General features: G+C 39.9%; 3 protein-coding genes and 1 pseudogene across 4 annotated transcripts in view; all 4 read left to right on the top strand.

Moving 5' to 3' along the window:
• The first annotated feature begins 1,310 nt into the window (after window positions 1-1,310).
• Window positions 1,311-8,227, top strand: LOC110041387 (cytochrome P450 3A24-like; annotated as a pseudogene). Its single transcript, XR_016206143.1, has 4 exons — window positions 1,311-1,603; window positions 1,695-1,886; window positions 1,998-2,900; window positions 5,455-8,227. The product of XR_016206143.1 is annotated as a cytochrome P450 3A24-like (transcript).
• On the top strand, window positions 3,198-4,964 carry LOC149115842 (uncharacterized). The gene is made up of 2 exons (XM_089285255.1): window positions 3,198-3,708; window positions 3,789-4,964. Exons 1-2 carry the CDS (start codon window positions 3,482-3,484, stop codon window positions 3,895-3,897), a joined length of 336 nt encoding a protein of 111 aa, XP_089141381.1. The 5' UTR covers window positions 3,198-3,481; the 3' UTR covers window positions 3,898-4,964.
• A 1,230-nt stretch (window positions 8,228-9,457) lies between the features above and the next one.
• On the top strand, window positions 9,458-12,971 carry LOC110068194 (cytochrome P450 3A24-like). The gene is made up of 3 exons (XM_089285240.1): window positions 9,458-9,564; window positions 9,747-10,295; window positions 10,797-12,971. The coding sequence occupies exons 2-3, from the start codon at window positions 9,764-9,766 to the stop codon at window positions 11,777-11,779; spliced, it is 1,515 nt and encodes a 504-aa protein (XP_089141366.1). The 5' UTR covers window positions 9,458-9,564; window positions 9,747-9,763; the 3' UTR covers window positions 11,780-12,971.
• Window positions 12,972-14,311: 1,340 nt separating this feature from the next.
• The window catches only part of LOC149115841 (cytochrome P450 3A24-like), a 3,331-nt gene continuing 1,565 nt past the window's right edge, over window positions 14,312-16,077 (top strand). Inside the window, exon 1 of the mRNA XM_089285246.1 lies at window positions 14,312-14,877. Within this exon, the coding sequence (XP_089141372.1) occupies window positions 14,367-14,877 (511 nt within the window). The 5' untranslated portion in view covers window positions 14,312-14,366. The remainder of the gene's footprint in view (window positions 14,878-16,077) is intronic.

Raw genomic sequence — 16,077 nt, 5'->3', positions numbered from 1 at the left:
ATTTTATTTACCATAATCAAAAAAGTACATATTGAATAGTGCTACATATAAAATTGCTTTGGGAGGAAGACTAAAGAAACCCTTACAGGCTTTTTACAAAGTAGTCTCCCTTTACATTGGTTAGTTCTAAATAAAAACCATATATTCATTCAGAAGGTAACAGTGAAATCAGCATTTTACAGATAATTACAATAAAATTATCTGATCTCATACATGTAATTTTAGAAAACAGCCCTAAGAAAATATGCGCGCTGATTGGTTAAAAATCGTGTTTCTATAACTCGATTGAAACACAGAACTAGCACGAGCTGTCGACGTAATGATGGCGCGAGCAAAGAGAATTTACATTTTGATAATCAAAGTTAACAATTTGTTTTCCTTTTTTTTCGTCGCGGTGTTTTCTAAAAGAAATAGAAAACATGTTCTCCATGTTTCTATCGAGTTATAGAAACACTCGTGAAAGTTTGGGAGAACTCGAAAAAGCTGTGGAAACACTTGCCTGCGGCTCGTGTTCCCACTGACAACATTTCTCGTTCTCCCAAACTTCTTCTTGTTTCTATAACTTAATAGAAACACGATACGTGTTTTCTATTTCTTACACATAAATAAATTTTAATTGTATTTCTATTGAACTATCCCTAGTCTATGATTGGATCAACTGTTTCAATCTCCTGTTGAATAGTTTTATAGGTGAAGAATTTTTTATATTTAAGGGTATTCTATTCCAGATTTCAATTATCTTGTTTCTTGTAGAGAATTGACCATAATTGGTTCGGCGAAAGATCGAATGCGGATGCTTCGACTCTCCTGTATTATGTTCATGGACTCGTGAATTTTCTATGCAAAAGTCATTAAAATAGAATGGGAGTACCTTATTATTAAGGCTGAAACTGAAGGAACCAATAAGAAAATCATTTATTTAAAAAATATTCAAAAGACCTAAGCCAGTAAAAAGCGGAAGAGATGGTGCAGAGTATGACGAGAAAATTATGACTGTTAATATCTTCTTTTGTTGTTTAAACAATTTATCTAACCTTGTGCCGGATAGTTTAGGCCCAAACAATATTCCCGTAGTGCAGGTACGGATAAATTAAACTGTTGTATAACATTACCAAAAGCGATTGATCAACATAACGAATTCTACAAAGAAGTCTGGTAGTTCTTATAATTTTTTTAGTGACGTATTCACTGGTTCTTCCATGTTAAGTGTTAATCTATTCGAACTCCTAAGAATTTACTTTCTTCCACTCTCTGTAAATCACTGCCACTTAACTGAAGATGTAATTATCTCTTTCACCGTTTTTTGTGGGATTTAAAAATGACGAAGTTTGATTTTTTTTAATATTAAGAGTCAATTGATGTAGTGTTAGCCATTCTTGTACACCAGTTAGTTCAGTATTAACCATTAATTAAAGTTTTCGAAGCATTCTCATGCATTGTCTTATAAACGGTTAAAATTGTAACGCAATCGCCAACAGTATAATGTCACGTATTAATCGCATTCAACGTCTGGGTTGACTGTGATATCAGTCAACGCAAAACCCACCAGATCGCTCAAAGTCGCCATTTTGAGTCGCAAAAACGACAATACACAACAACTGAGGTAGGTTTAAGTTTATTTTGAACTTTAACATAGACATTACTCGATATTAGTATACGATATTAAGACTCTTCAAAATTTCTATACATTTCAGCCACTCCGCTTGAATGGGCGCCGTATGGAATGACACGTTTTCAAAAACACGAAATCAGTGACAAAGATCACAAAGTGTTTTGTACCTTAGGTTGAACATCGCTAAACTGTAGTGTTATACTGCTCGATCTGCTAACCCGTTTCGCTGACCTGTTACTGAAATATTAAAGTTTGACTGGATATCGCCACACAAGTAAGTAATTTGTTTTTGTAACCGGTTCAATTTTGAGAATTATAATTTCCCATGCAATTTCACGCATCGCTCGCTATTAGGTTTCTCAAGAATTATGTATCTTCCTTATAGATCGAATAAACAATATAAAGATTATACGATTCCGTATCCAGTCATTCATCCGAGAACCATTTTCAGCTGGACCAGTGGCTAGACGGTCAGAGCTATTCCTCGGCGATCCCTTACTACGCAGCTGTATCTGTTTTAGCCTGCGAACAGGCTCCCGGCGAGGACGGAAAAAAATTTCGGCGAGCGCGAAACAGAAGAATTCGGAGAGCAAAGCACAAGTGAACAAGTGAACGATGAACTGAATTGAATTAATTTCAGTTGCAGCGAGTGGGTTGCAGATCTTGCGGTGAGATTTTGATTTCCCACATTTCTCTTTACTCCAGGCTTGCTTCAGGACCTTTATATAGTACACATTTTGAAGACCATCGATGATGGAATCGCTACGGAACATTTTGTCTTTGGAATCCCTCGTTCATCCTGCTGCCATCACGACACTGTCACTTCTCGTAGTGTCGTTGTTCCTCTACTGGTGCGGAACGCGTGGCTTCGCAGACCTTAAGAAACTCAACGTTCCTCATATTCCCAAACCTGTTCCATTCCTTGGAAACTTTCTTGAAGTGAGGAAATACAATGGAATGCATCTCTTGTGTCTCGATTACGTTAAAAAATACGGCAAAGTGTTCGCCATCTGTCTGGGTGCCAAACCATCGCTCGTCGTTGCGGATCCCGAGCTCTTAAAGCTGATACTGATCAAGGATTTTCCAAACTTCCGCGATCGTTACATTTTCCAGTTTCCAGGTGCTCCTTTTAACAAGAACGTCTTTCACTCTCAAGGTAACAGCTGGAAACGAATCCGTAACATACTGACGCCAACATTCAGCGCAGGGAAAATGAAATTGATGGTTCCTTTGATGGAGAAGTCATGTGACACGCTGATGGAAAAACTTGAGAAAATTGCTGATTGAGGTAAGTCAGGGGATAACTTTTTTTGGTTGCCAACAAAAAACTACTGAAACAATATGCTATGCAGTATTCGTAGTCATTTGGGTGTTTTAGTTTATTGATTTATAGTGATACGTGAGGAGCCCGTTCATAAGACGTGACTGTCTTGCGTGACAGTCTTTCGTGACATCAAGATCATGTTCGGTTTTGAATAAATAATGAATTTGACGGGACGTGATTAATAACCATCCCTCTGCAGTGTCTCTAGGCTGTCGAGGCCGCAAAGCCTGCCTGCCGTTCATGACTGACACAAAGGTGCAGCATCCAATGACCGTATTTCGTTAGTTATAGGTAAACACTATGCCCGGCGTAGTCAATCGAACGTTCGGTAATCGAACTCAATCGACTTCAATCACTCGATTGAGTTCGACTGGGTTCGGTAATCGAACTTAATCGAACTCACCCAAAAATTTTACCAATCGAACGCAATTGAAGGTTGGTAATCGAACACTTCAACAATCGAACATAAAACCAGTTTCATCTGTTTTGAAACAAAGCGTGGCGGTGAAATAAGTTCTATTTCAAACACGAGTACAACAGGCAAGATGTCGGACAGGGCAGAAGAGGTGAAACTAACCATTCTGGAAGCGGTGGTAAAAGGCTACCACGAGTGCTCTTTCGCCGTCCGTGTCGGGGATAGATTTATTGTCAAGAAGAAAAGAGGAGAAAGGGGTCCGGCTTTGAGGGTAATTGACGATGACCGCGGCCAACTTGGTCATTTACAACGAGAACTGGTGCCTGTGCTTTGGCCGCTGAAGGAAAAAGTTGAAGTGTAAGTCTCATTCTCGCTAGCATGAAGCACTGACTGTTATGTACAAAGATCTGATAAAATTTCCCTGTTTATGGTCTAAGGTTTGTGACTGATAGCCCCAAAGATGATCCGAGAGGTAGATGGAGACCTGGAGGTGGAATTAATGTTCCATTGAGGCTAGAAACAAAGCCGCTCTCAAACGCTGCTTGATGAATTTATTTTCCTTAAGAACAAAATCGAACCAATCGCGTCGATTGAGTTCGATTGGGTTCGGTAATCGAACTCACCGAAAAGTTCCAGTTCGATTATGTTCGATTACCGAACCAATCGAACTCCAATCGAACGATTAAGATCGATTGAGTTCGATTGATTTTTGGTTCGGTCTCGTTCGATTGACTACGGCGGGACTTTGGAAATCGTGACAAAAGCTAGAAGTACTAATCGTGAGATCAATGAAAGGGTTTTATTTTTGTAATTTTGCAATTTTTTTATTGCACTTATAACACAGTACAATATGACACACAACTTAACCATACTTAAACATACTAATAACAATACTTTACTTACAGATACCGAATTACAGTATGTTGCTTACAATAGACTAGTTACAATAAATTACATTACTAAACGTACACTACATACACTTAAAGTACTTACAATACATTACTCACAGAAAACTACTTACAATACGTTACATACAGTAAAGTCTTATTTACAGTTCCTTTTTTGGGAGAGGGGGCTCAAGAAACAACGTTGAAAGTTTAGCTGAAATTACAAGTTAAGAGTTTTCCCATTTTTTGTAAACCTCTAATGATAGTTCCATATTGTTCGATTTGCATTTAAAGATATAAAATTTTGCCATAATGTATAAGTATCGGGTGATTTAAAATGGTATTATCTTTGCTTTCACTAAACTCACCAAATAAGATAGTCATTAGTGTTAGAGTCTCTACAAAAATGTTTTGTTTTGTAAGCTTAGAAGTAAGAGCCTGCCAAAAGGCTTCTATACACCTACAGTAAAAAAGTAGATGTTCGAGGAATTCAACTTCCTTTTTACAAAAATTGGATAAAGGTGAAACAATCATTTTAAATCTGAATAGCTTTTCATTTGTGAATATGATATCGTTCAGTGAAATGAAATAATTGAAAGGTTAGTAAGTTGATCAGTCATGTAATCTTTGAATAATCGGATACAGGCACAAAATCGACTAGTCATTGATTCCATTGATTAGTTTTCAATGACATTGATTGGTCAGGACTATACACGTAAAGAAAAATGCCACAAAGCTTAAATAGATGTGCAGCATAATAATGTATTATGTGCAATCAATGAGAAATTGATGGGTAATCAAAGAGTAATCGAAGAATAATCAAAATCATCAATGGATAATCAAAGGCCTCGATGAGTAATCGATCTAATCCATGAGTAACCCATAGGCCACAAAATTTTTGGCCAGCGATTGCTCATTGATTATCGCCTATAATCAATGACTAATCAGTTGATTACTCACCGATTACCCATCGATTACTCAATGTTGTCATTTATCATGGCTCTATCATCGATTAGGCACGTCTGGCAATAAGCAATTATCTGCTGGTCGAAAGTGGCGACTGGACAGTTCTTCACTCGCTCACTTGGTTAGCCTCCCTCGCAGACGCTAAGCTTTAAGACCTTCTGCCTGGGAGGCTATTGCTTGGTCTATGCCAAGCCTTGTAATACAGTAATTAGTTTTGAGAGGTTTTATACCCTGCGTTCTTTTCCGTCAGGTGAAAGTGTGGATATGCTCGACTGGTTCAGTCAGCTGACATTCGAAGTGATTTTATCAACGGCCTTTGGCGTGGATGCGAACATTCAAATGGGAGAAAATACAGAAATGCTGCAAAAGGCACAGGCAATATTTAGAATTCCTTTGATTGTCCGGCAGATTGAACGCTTGCCGTTTGGCACTCTTCTCTTTTCGGTACTGGGTGCTATATTTGGAAACCAACCGACATATTTTCTTGGCATTGTCGACGAAATTATCAAAACCCGTCGCGAGCAAGGGCTCATGGGACGGAAGGACCTGCTACAACTCATGATGACGGCCAAAGACGAAACCACGGTGGAAGGGGTCAGCAGACTTACTGACGAGGAGATTGTAGCACAATCAGTCTTCTTCCTATTAGCTGGTTATGAAACCTCAAGCAACACGTTAAGCTTTACTGCGTATTTCTTGGCCACGAACCCGGATGTTCAAGAAAAACTGAGGGCAGACATCAAAGACGCCATGGAGTCCAATACCGATATTTCGCTCTACGATCTGACTCACAGCATCGAATACCTCGATTGCGTCATTAAGGAATCTCAGCGAATGTGTCCCCCGGGTGTCCAGGCCACCCGAGAATGCTCTGAAGATTATGACCTGAATGGAATCCACATTCCAGCTGAAACGGAGATACTGATTCCCATATACGCCCTTCACCATGACCCTGATGCTTGGCAGAACCCGGAGACGTTTGACCCTGAGAGATTCCGCGGTTCCTCTAAGGACGCCATCCATGCCTTTCAGTTCCTACCGTTTGGTGCCGGGCCCAGGAACTGTATCGGGATGAGGTTCGCCCTGATGGAGATCAAGATTGCCCTGGTGAAAATCCTGCTGAGGTACAAGTTTGTGCAGTCACCCGAGACACAAGTACCTCTGATTATACACCCTGGCGGCTCCTTGAGTGCAAGAGATGGCGTTCGTGTTCGAGTAGAGACCCTAGTTTAAAGACCGACTTACTTGACACCTCTGGCAGGTTACCATATTCTGTGTCTTTGAACTAAATAAGCCAACCTGCAAATAGGAATTTTTTTCATCCAAATATTGTCATCTTCACTCAGCGGACACTGGAACATTCTCCCAGCTATATGCAAACACTACATTTTAAAATCTTATAAGCCGTCACCTCTCTCATTTGACACTTTTTAATTTTACTAGTACCAAAGGTGTCTGCCTATGGGAGTTTCGACTTCAATTTTAAGTCGCTTTGCTATCAAAACATATATTTCAACTATTAAACAGGCGGTATCCCTACCCGTTTTCACTATTCAAGTAATGCTGCCAACCTTTGCGATTTTGTTTGACATTCACGAGGAAGCAAATTAATTTGAGGGGGAGGGGTGGCAATCCGCACCACCGGTCGTAAAAGATAAAAGCGCCCTGTTTGAATTGTGATGTTGAGCTCATAGAAATTGAGAGCGAATAGTTTAATTGTTTTAGCAGAATTCTAACCTTAATTTTTTTCCTCCTAACGATTTCCAATTATTTCTCTCTGTATAATTGTAATTTTATAAAATTTACAGCTGTGTACGCGCGCATCAGTACTTCAACTTTTTAATGAAAGTCAAGAAACAGTAAATGTTCTTCTTCTAGTCTGCACACTAGTGATGAGTATCACTGACTTTTACTTCCCCGCCGGTCAGTTCCTAGGACATTTGGACTTTTGGAAGATTAAAATCAAATTTCCCACGTTAGGGTCAGGTAAGGTCATCATGTACTTCTACTTACATACACTGTGACATTTTTGACTTTTCCACTGAAAAATCGGTTCCTCTCTCTAAAATGAAGTGTAAATACTACTACCGTCTGTTCCAAGAAAAATCAGAGGTTACACCTACACCCGTGAAGTCTTGGGTCAAACATTACTCTGGCATAGAAGATAGGAAAAAATTATTCAAAAATGTACCTCACCTCTCGCCCGACAACAAATTGAGACAATTCTCCTTTAAATTAAAATGAGCTTAAGGGGCACAAAATATCCGAAAGTGAAGACTGTTTTTTTCTGTAAATCCCCTGATTGTGTGCGAATTTAAATAACTGTCAAAGAAATGTGGCGACGATATAGGTTATTAACACGCAGAGTCACGTAAAACGTTTGGCGTGAATAGAGTCTTTTTAATTTTTAATTTTCTTTTTGAGTGTTTTTAAACACAGGTTTCAACTCTTTAAGGAGCGTTTTAAAAATTAAACAATCAAACTTCGATTTGCACTTCTTCAAGACGGAGAATTGTTTGCTGCGTGCTGATACCTGATTACATCATCGTTACATTTTTATTATATTATTTCTTGTCTCTTAGGAATTCCTTTTCATTGATATTCGCTCACAGTTTTATTCATTTTTGACGATAATGACGTCACAGTGGAACCAAACTCTGTATCAGTAATAACATAATCTTTTAAAATAAATGTATTGTTATCTACCTGTGTTCCTGTGTCTTTTTAAATCGTTTAGAATGAATAGAAGCCAGTCGAAGCGTCACGTTTACAAAGCGGCAAACAAAATAACGTATTTCAAATGTAAACTAAACGACTCAAAAAGAAAAAGGAACACAGGTAAATAACGGTGCGTTTATTAATAATTATGAAATTGCCCTCAGGTCCCTGTGAAACGTCGTCACAAAATTTTTCCTTTTTTTAACTTTTAACCAGTTGGTTGTAAGGTTCTCAGCAATATTTCGCAATTATTTGTAGTTAAATAATACGATTTTATTATTATTTAAAAAACAGTAGCAAAACTGCGTGACGTGCTTGATTGTTTTCCGGTGCTTGACACTTGTACTGTAGCCCTTAAAAAAGCTTTCTTCCTTCTATTATTCCTCCTCCTGTAGTCTTTATACATGTTTATATCGATGCCGTCATGTTTCGGTGACGATTTTCCTGAGAGCCCGCTTACAGCACGGACACCCGGATAATACGGACATTAAGGCATGTCCACTTGGTGTCCGTATTAACCGGGTTCCACGCACTGTAAAATTAAAAGTTTTCTTTACGTTTTAAAAGCGGTAAATTATGTTGACGTCAATGCCTGTCAAATAGGATCGAAATGTTGAAAACTGATATTTTAAAGTGCAGTTGCTATATTTATGTTCAAATTGCTATATATACGTATGGCCATAGTTTCAAAAGTACTGCGTCCAGTGTTCGCTATATATATAACGCCACGTACTTCTTTATTACAGCGAAGATATCAGGGACGTCATGAGCACTGGGAATATATCATGAGCAAGTGTTCTTTAATCGCCTGTCGCTCCATTCCTATTCAAGATTTTGTTCTGAAACGTGGCCAAAACGCTAATTTTGTTTGCATGGATTATTTTTCGATCAAATAAAAATTATATTACGAGTTTCAGAACACTTTACTGGTGGCCTGTTTACATACATACTTACATACATGTATACTTTATTTCGTAATGCAGGTCAGCAGTGGCCACGGCACGTTCCGATCGAAAATCTGTTGTTTCTGAGCTGTCTTGTAAAGCACCATAGCAGATTTTGATGTTTTTCATACAATAATATAGGAATGCTTCACTGTAAAAGTTTGGCGGAAACATACCGAAAACAAACAAAATGCAAGGACTGCCAGCTGCCAATCACACGCTTGGGTGATTTTGGCGCACGTGATCACAAATGACGTCAATCTTTGTAAAACTGATATCTTCGCTATATGGGCTTTGTGTTATCCTGTTTGTGTTTTGTACCGGCTCAACATGTAGCCCTAGCAACCTTTATGAAGATGAATCAAAACGCTCCGCGCTAACTCGCTTCACGTCTTTCCCTTCTTAACGTCCAGTTGATTTCAGTAGAAATCTCGTTCAAGCCTTAATGTTTTTTTTTTCGCAACAGCCTACGTTGCGCACATAAATTCGGTGATTATTTCATTTCTAAAAGTATTACTGTAAGATTACGCAACTGATATATTATGCAAATAAACAATACAAATCACAAAAGACGTCACGGTATCATTACATCTGCGGGCAATTGTTCTAGCAGTTCAAAACACGTTTGTCGCAGATACTTATCCAGCGTCTAGTGAATCACCTCATCTGTTGAAGGTTTATATTGTAGAATTATAAAGGTAAGTTGTATTTGTAACAAGTAATTACTGTTCATGCTTATGAACAGAATCAATATTGCAATGAGTTGCCCCGCGATGATGTGATGTTGGCATTTTCTATGTAAACAAGACGTATTAGTGTTTCTTTTTAATGTTAATGGATCCACTTCTCTTCGTTCAAGTCTTTTTTCTGATTCTCCAAGGTGAAGAGGATCTGACAATGAGGGCACTGCTACAGCAGATGTTGCCATTGGAATTTCTCGCTCATCCTGTTGCCATCGCGTCTCTTGTACTCCTGGTAGCGTTGTTTCTCTACTGGTATGGAACGCGAGGCTTCGCAGCCCTCAAGATACTCAACGTCCCTGGTCCCAAACCTATTCCGTTCTTCGGAAACTTTCTTGAAGCGAGGAAATATGATGGTCTGCATCTCATGCATCTCGACTACCTCAAGAAGTACGGTAAGGTTTACGCCATCTGTCTGGGTGGTAAACCTTCGCTTGTCGTTGCAGATCCAGAGTTGTTGAAGCAGATAATGATCAAGGACTTTCCAAACTTTCGCAATCGTTTTCAAGTACAAAGCCCGGGTCCACTGTTTAACAAGAACCTCTTAAATGCGAAAGACGAGACTTGGAAGAGGATCCGTAACACGCTGACCCCCACGTTCAGCGCGGGAAAGATGAAGCTGATGGTGCCATTGATTGAGAAGTCGTGCGACACTCTGCTGGAAAAACTCGAGGAAATTGCTGATTTAGGTGAATAATGAATTGAGTTGCTGCTCGTCACAAATTAATTTAATCATGAATAAGTAGCTGAGGTGTAAGGTATTCCCTGAGGTACTTTGAAAAGGAGATAATAGTGACTTTGTAGTACATTCAAGGAGCTCAGTCACGGTAATTTGGTCTAATTACCGGGATCTAATTTGAATTCGTTTGGTCACGTGCAAAATTTATAACAGTTTACTGAGATAGGAAAACAGCAAAGAGATGATAATAAACCATAAAAGAACAAGGATGGTTAGGGATGGAGAGGATTGACACGGATTATTGTGTCGACGCACGGTGTATGTGTGTCCACGGAGTGTGTGTGTCCTCAGCCTGACCCGACTATCCGAGTATGGTGTGACACAAACGCGTGACACATACGTGACTTATATGGGTGCCAATTCAATGAAAAGGAAAGGGTATATGGACATTCGCATGGAATATACATATCAGTTGTTATTCAAAAATCTAAATGCGTGTCCTGTTTTGCAGATAAAAGTGTAAATATGCTGGACTGGTTCAGTAGGCTGACGCTTGAAGTGATTCTCTCCACGGCTTTTGGGGTGGACACAAGCATTCAATTGGGGGAAAACAAGGAATTGCTGGAAAAAGCCAAAGCGCTATTCCAAATCCCTACTATCGTCCGACAGATAGGCCGATTTCCCCTTGGTAATTCTCTCTTTCGGCTACTATTGTCTCGACGTGGCAACCCAGCATCATATCTTAAAGACGTTGCAGAAGACATCATCAAAAGCCGGCGCCAGCAGGGGCTGACGGGACGGAAAGACCTGCTCCATCTCATGATGACCGCCAACGAAGAGACCACGGTGGAAGGGGTCAGCAAACTTTCTGACGAAGAGATTATTGCCCAGGCAATCGTTTTCCTATTGGCTGGCTACGAAACGTCGAGCAACACGTTGAGCTTTACTCTGTATTACCTGGCTCTAAACCAAGATGTTCAAGACAAGCTGAGGGCAGAGATCAAAGAGGCCGTGGAGTCTAATTCCACGAGAAAGCCTCTGTACGAACTGGCCCAGAACATACAATACCTTGACTGCGTCATCAAAGAGTCTCAGCGACTTTGTCCACCTGGTGCATTCCCAAATCGGCAATGTGCTGAAGATTACGACCTGAATGGAATCCACATTCCAGCTGGTACGGAAGTCGTGATTCCCATATACGCCCTTCACCATGACCCTGATGCCTGGCAAGACCCGGAGAAGTTCGACCCTGAGAGATTCCGCGGTCCCGCAAAAGACGCCATCCATCCCTTCCAGTTCCTACCGTTTGGTGCCGGGCCCAGGAACTGCATCGGAATGAGGTTCGCCCTGATGGAGATCAAGGTTGCACTGGCGCGAATCCTGATGAATTACAAGTTTGTGGCATCGCCTGAAACTCAAGTTCCTCTGAAAATCCATGCCGGCATAACTTTGTCGGCAAAAGATGGCGTGTTAGTCAGAGTTCAGTCTATATAAAGTTAAAAGAGTTACTTTTTTCAGTGATGCCATAACATGATAGCAATGATATATCACACCATGATATGGCTGTGCTTTTTGATGCTAATTTTAATAACCGTATGTTTACACTCGACCCTACCTGCCCAAGCCAATTAGAATTCAGTGATTATGCCTGGCATATTCTATAAACAAGCTACAACTCATCGTTTACGCGATCATTCTCGCCCGAGACGGGACTCTCCCCAAAAAGGACCGGGGCTCTCGTGGGAAATTTTGAAAAGAACCCCTAGGAGGTACCAAGATCCTGCTTTGTGGGCGTGGCTTGAAAGTTTTTGCAATCCTAAGAGATACCAATTCTAAAACAACACGTTTTTTCGTCATATTTCGTTCGGCTCAATACCCTAAAAGGTACCGCGAAAGTTCCCGCTTTGGCCTTTTTGAGACTGAACACCCTAAGAGATAGCAAAACTGTTTTTTTTTAACCCCTAAAAAGTTTGAAGAGCACCCCCGTTTTTTCATGACAGTAGACTCCTCGGGCAATCTTGTCCTTAGAGCCCACTTTTCTTTTGTTTATCGCTGCGAATTCGGACTCTTGGCGGTTCTGATTTTTGAGCAAACATTTACACTCGACTGATTAACTATAATAATTCTACATGATCCCTTTTGTTCGTTTAGCATTGATTAAGGGTATAATTTGCTATCAAAGTGGTTTTAACTCGACCTGGCAGGTGATAAATATTCAGTTCCACTCTACGTTGAATGATAATAAATCTTAACTTGAGAAAAGAAAGACAACAAACAGTCAGTAATTGTCCTGTCATATAAAATATTTTTACTAGATTTTTGATAAGACATTATTGAAACTTGCAACCAAGGGCGTCAGTGCAATTTCACTTCCAACCAGTGTTACAGTGTTTCCAATTTATGTCAAGGAAAAAAGTTTTATTTCTTTTTTCATGAAATTGAAACAGCAGAGTGGTTTTATTTACAATATGTTTGAGTTTATCTCAATTTGTTTTCACCTTTTTCAGCTTTTCTTGCTAAGTGCTTCTGATTAAAATATTTGTAAAAGTTATATTACTTTCCATGAAGGCAACTTATTTTTTTTTGGATAGTACATCTTGTACCCTTTCAGATGAGATATAGTAATATAAACTGCATTGCTGTAAATACTTGCAAAGATATCAAATAAAGAATACAATGTGTTAAATATGAAGTTTTGGCTCAGTACAGAGAGGTGTTAAGGTTTCAATTCCAGCAGGAGTCCTAAACATTGATTCAGTTGTGCAAGTAATGTGTGTAAAAGGGCGTAAAGATGTTAAAGCAGCCAGGCAAAGTTGTGTTTACAAACGGGCAAACCATCTCGTAATGAAACTCATACGGCCCTGTCTGTCGAACTGAATTGAGATTGACAGCGGGGTACGCTAAGATTCCATTTTCCATTTGACATTTCCTATGTAAAGAAAAGAGTCATTTTAAATGAATAGACTTTAAACTTTTAAATGGAAATCGCTTGTCATTTCAAGGCGTTCAGTTAGTTGGGGAGCAGCGCGAAAACGACGAGAGGAAAAAAAAATGGTCTTATCGTTTTTCGTGTTACGCTCCGACTGCTGATAAACGCCTGGAAGCCTGTTTCACGCTTTTGAGAGTTTTTAGGAATTTTAACTTTCTGTGTGTAACATGTTCAGCACTATTATGCCAACCACCTTAAAAAATTTCTTTGTCGCTTTCTGTGTCGAACTTATTACACATATTTCAATAAGAAGTCGAGAGAGTTTGTCTGCAACTATTTTGAGCAAAAACGTGTCTGCTGTTAAAATAACAGTGTCATAGAGATTCAAAGTCGGTCAAAGTTCCACACACTTTATTACCAAAATGTTTGCCGAGTGTTTCCTCTAGTTTCCTCTAGTGGAAACACTAACAGCTGACAGGGGTTGGGCAATTCCCCCCCCCCCACGGCCAAAAAAAAATGTCTGCACAGCAAAAACTGCTGAAAGAAAAAGAAAAATTGTGCAAGGGGAACCATGGAGAAAAAATCCGGGAAAGTGCTTTTTACTATCCAGGTTCTGCCAAAAACACTTCTCGCATAAGCTATTGCCCACCAAAAAAAAAAAAAAAAAAAAAAAAAAAAAAAAAATGCACAACCTAAAGCTGAGAAAACATTTCGTGCCCCTAGAAAATTGTCCAAATAATGGTCGAGCTCTTACAAGGTCTGTTATTAGATATTGGTACATTTGTCTATGACCTTTTAATCTTTATTCGGCTGTCGTTGAAGCATCACTGTTTGAGTAAACACCCTCCTCAATCTGTTGGAATTTGCAATTCAAAACCCCTGAAGGTCACGCGATCCACCTGAAGAATCACGCATGTTTGCTGGGAGAATTATTGCAAGACCTTGTTTAAGAGCCAGCCAGCATCCTTTTTGCGTTGTAGAAAGCAATAGAAAACGATTGTTCATCTGAGAAACCTGAAAAAAAGATTAATCTATAATTCGTGACAGAACTTTTTACTCGTGTTTACTTTTCATTGAAAGGACGCTATGACCATTGAAGCGTGACGTCTGTTACGAACGTGATTAAAACTCTTATGTCACTCGGATCACACAATGGAAATTCAAACGTTTAGTAATTGGGATCCATTGATAGTGTTTTCCACTGTGATTTTGCTGTTGATACTAATCTACTGGTATGGCATGCTTGGTTTCTCAGTCTTAAACCGACTGAATGTTCCCGGTCCAAAACCCCTGCCGTTTGTCGGGAATATTCTGGAGGTGCGAAAGTATGGAAGCGTTCATTTGATGATATTCGATTATGTGAGAAAGTACGGCAAGATCTTTGCGATTTCGCTGGGTAGGAAACCATCTTTGGTCGTGGCAGATCCTGAAATGCTGAAGACGATCATGGTCAAGGAGTTTGCGACGTTTCACAACCGAATGATGCGGACTCCACCACCACCGATGGGTTCAAACGTGTTCTCCGCGCGTGACGAGACGTGGAAACGAATTCGCAACATTCTGACGCCCTCGTTCAGCGCGAGAAAAATGAAGCTGATGGTTTCACTGATAGAGGAATCGTGTGATGTGCTTCTGAAAAAACTTGAGAGTATAGCTGATACTGGTGAGTATTTGAGATCAAGGGGGGGTGGGGTGGGGGGAGGAAACGGGTGGTAGTCTTGTCTGATCTAACAGGACAGCACAAGTGATGTTACATTTGTTCTACTGAGGGTCTTTTAGGGGGTGTGCAACCGTGTCTGTCGGTCGGGTCCCACCCAGTAGTAAGTCACCTCTTAATTCTAAAAAAAATTCACAACAAGTGATTAATTACATAACTTACAGAATACTAAGTAACAAATCCTCAATCAAACCGGTTATTTCTTGTTGATTTTCCAGAGGACAAATAACTTTTCTGCTAGAGAAAAAGCTTATTGAGGTATGATGACAAACTTCTGACCTACATGTGATTCAAGTGAGCTTTTCAGACGGGCTCCGCACTCTGCCACTGGGGTCGCAAGACTCTTTCCCTGTTTTAGTGAAAACGTATGGTATCAACAGCGGTTTTGATGCAATATTAGCCAACATTGCTGCAAGAAAATGTCCGTCGTTAGACTATTCCGCTCATTTCACCCGCATCACTGTGTGATAAACACGTTGTGTTTGTTTCCAGAAGAGTACCCAACATTATTGGAGGATTTCTCATGAAAATGCTGCGACTTTTGCGACCAACTCTAGAGACTTAACTCTCAGCAAGTCTGCAGAGAGCCATAACTTGGTACACCGGTGTTTAGAGACGAAATACTGCAAAAATCCACTTGTATGACTTACTCGACTTGATACTCTTTGCCCGTTGTGAGGCATAGGGCTTCCAACATAGCTCCCCACTTGTAAACACTGGGCCCATATCTTGGGGTGCATATGAGTGGTGTGAAAAAACGTTCAGGAATGTGCTGTCAAAAAGCGAGTTTAACAAAGTTTCTTATGAGTGATATCTTGCAAAAACAGTCACCTTTATTACACGGTTTGCTCTGCTTTGCGCTTGCAAACTTATTCATTACTAATTTCTGTTTGAAGTACAATGATATGGCCATGATGTTGGATGAGGGAGGGCATATTTTGGGAGGGAAGGGGTCATATATCGGGCTTAAAGCCTTTAGCCTCTAGATTGGAGAAAGGCCTGCTTTTAATTTAGAGGGAGGGCTAAAAGAAACGACTTAATTCATGTTATCTTGTTCAAGAATAAACGGAATGCAGGGACCTTGTTTAGGCTCGAACCAGAAAATTTCGACGTCGAGTCGTTCTTAAGGCATTGTTGTCACATGCA

The sequence above is a fragment of the Orbicella faveolata genome, unplaced genomic scaffold (assembly GCF_042242905.1).
Source record: "Orbicella faveolata isolate gen_17 unplaced genomic scaffold, um_ofav_v1 contig_13, whole genome shotgun sequence".
Taxonomy (NCBI): domain Eukaryota; kingdom Metazoa; phylum Cnidaria; class Anthozoa; order Scleractinia; family Merulinidae; genus Orbicella; species Orbicella faveolata.
This window is presented reverse-complemented; position numbering and strand designations above follow the sequence as displayed.

Excerpts from the sequence above, each read along its gene's own strand:
- LOC149115842 (XM_089285255.1), top strand. The coding sequence starts at position 3,482 with ATGTCGGACAGGGCAGAAGAGGTGAAACTAACCATTCTGGAAGCGGTG. Across the intron at positions 3,709-3,788 it reads CTGAAGGAAAAAGTTGAAGT|GTTTGTGACTGATAGCCCCA; the intron begins GTAAGTCTCATT and ends TTATGGTCTAAG.
- LOC110068194 (XM_089285240.1), top strand. The coding sequence starts at position 9,764 with ATGAGGGCACTGCTACAGCAGATGTTGCCATTGGAATTTCTCGCTCAT. Across the intron at positions 10,296-10,796 it reads CGAGGAAATTGCTGATTTAG|ATAAAAGTGTAAATATGCTG; the intron begins GTGAATAATGAA and ends CCTGTTTTGCAG.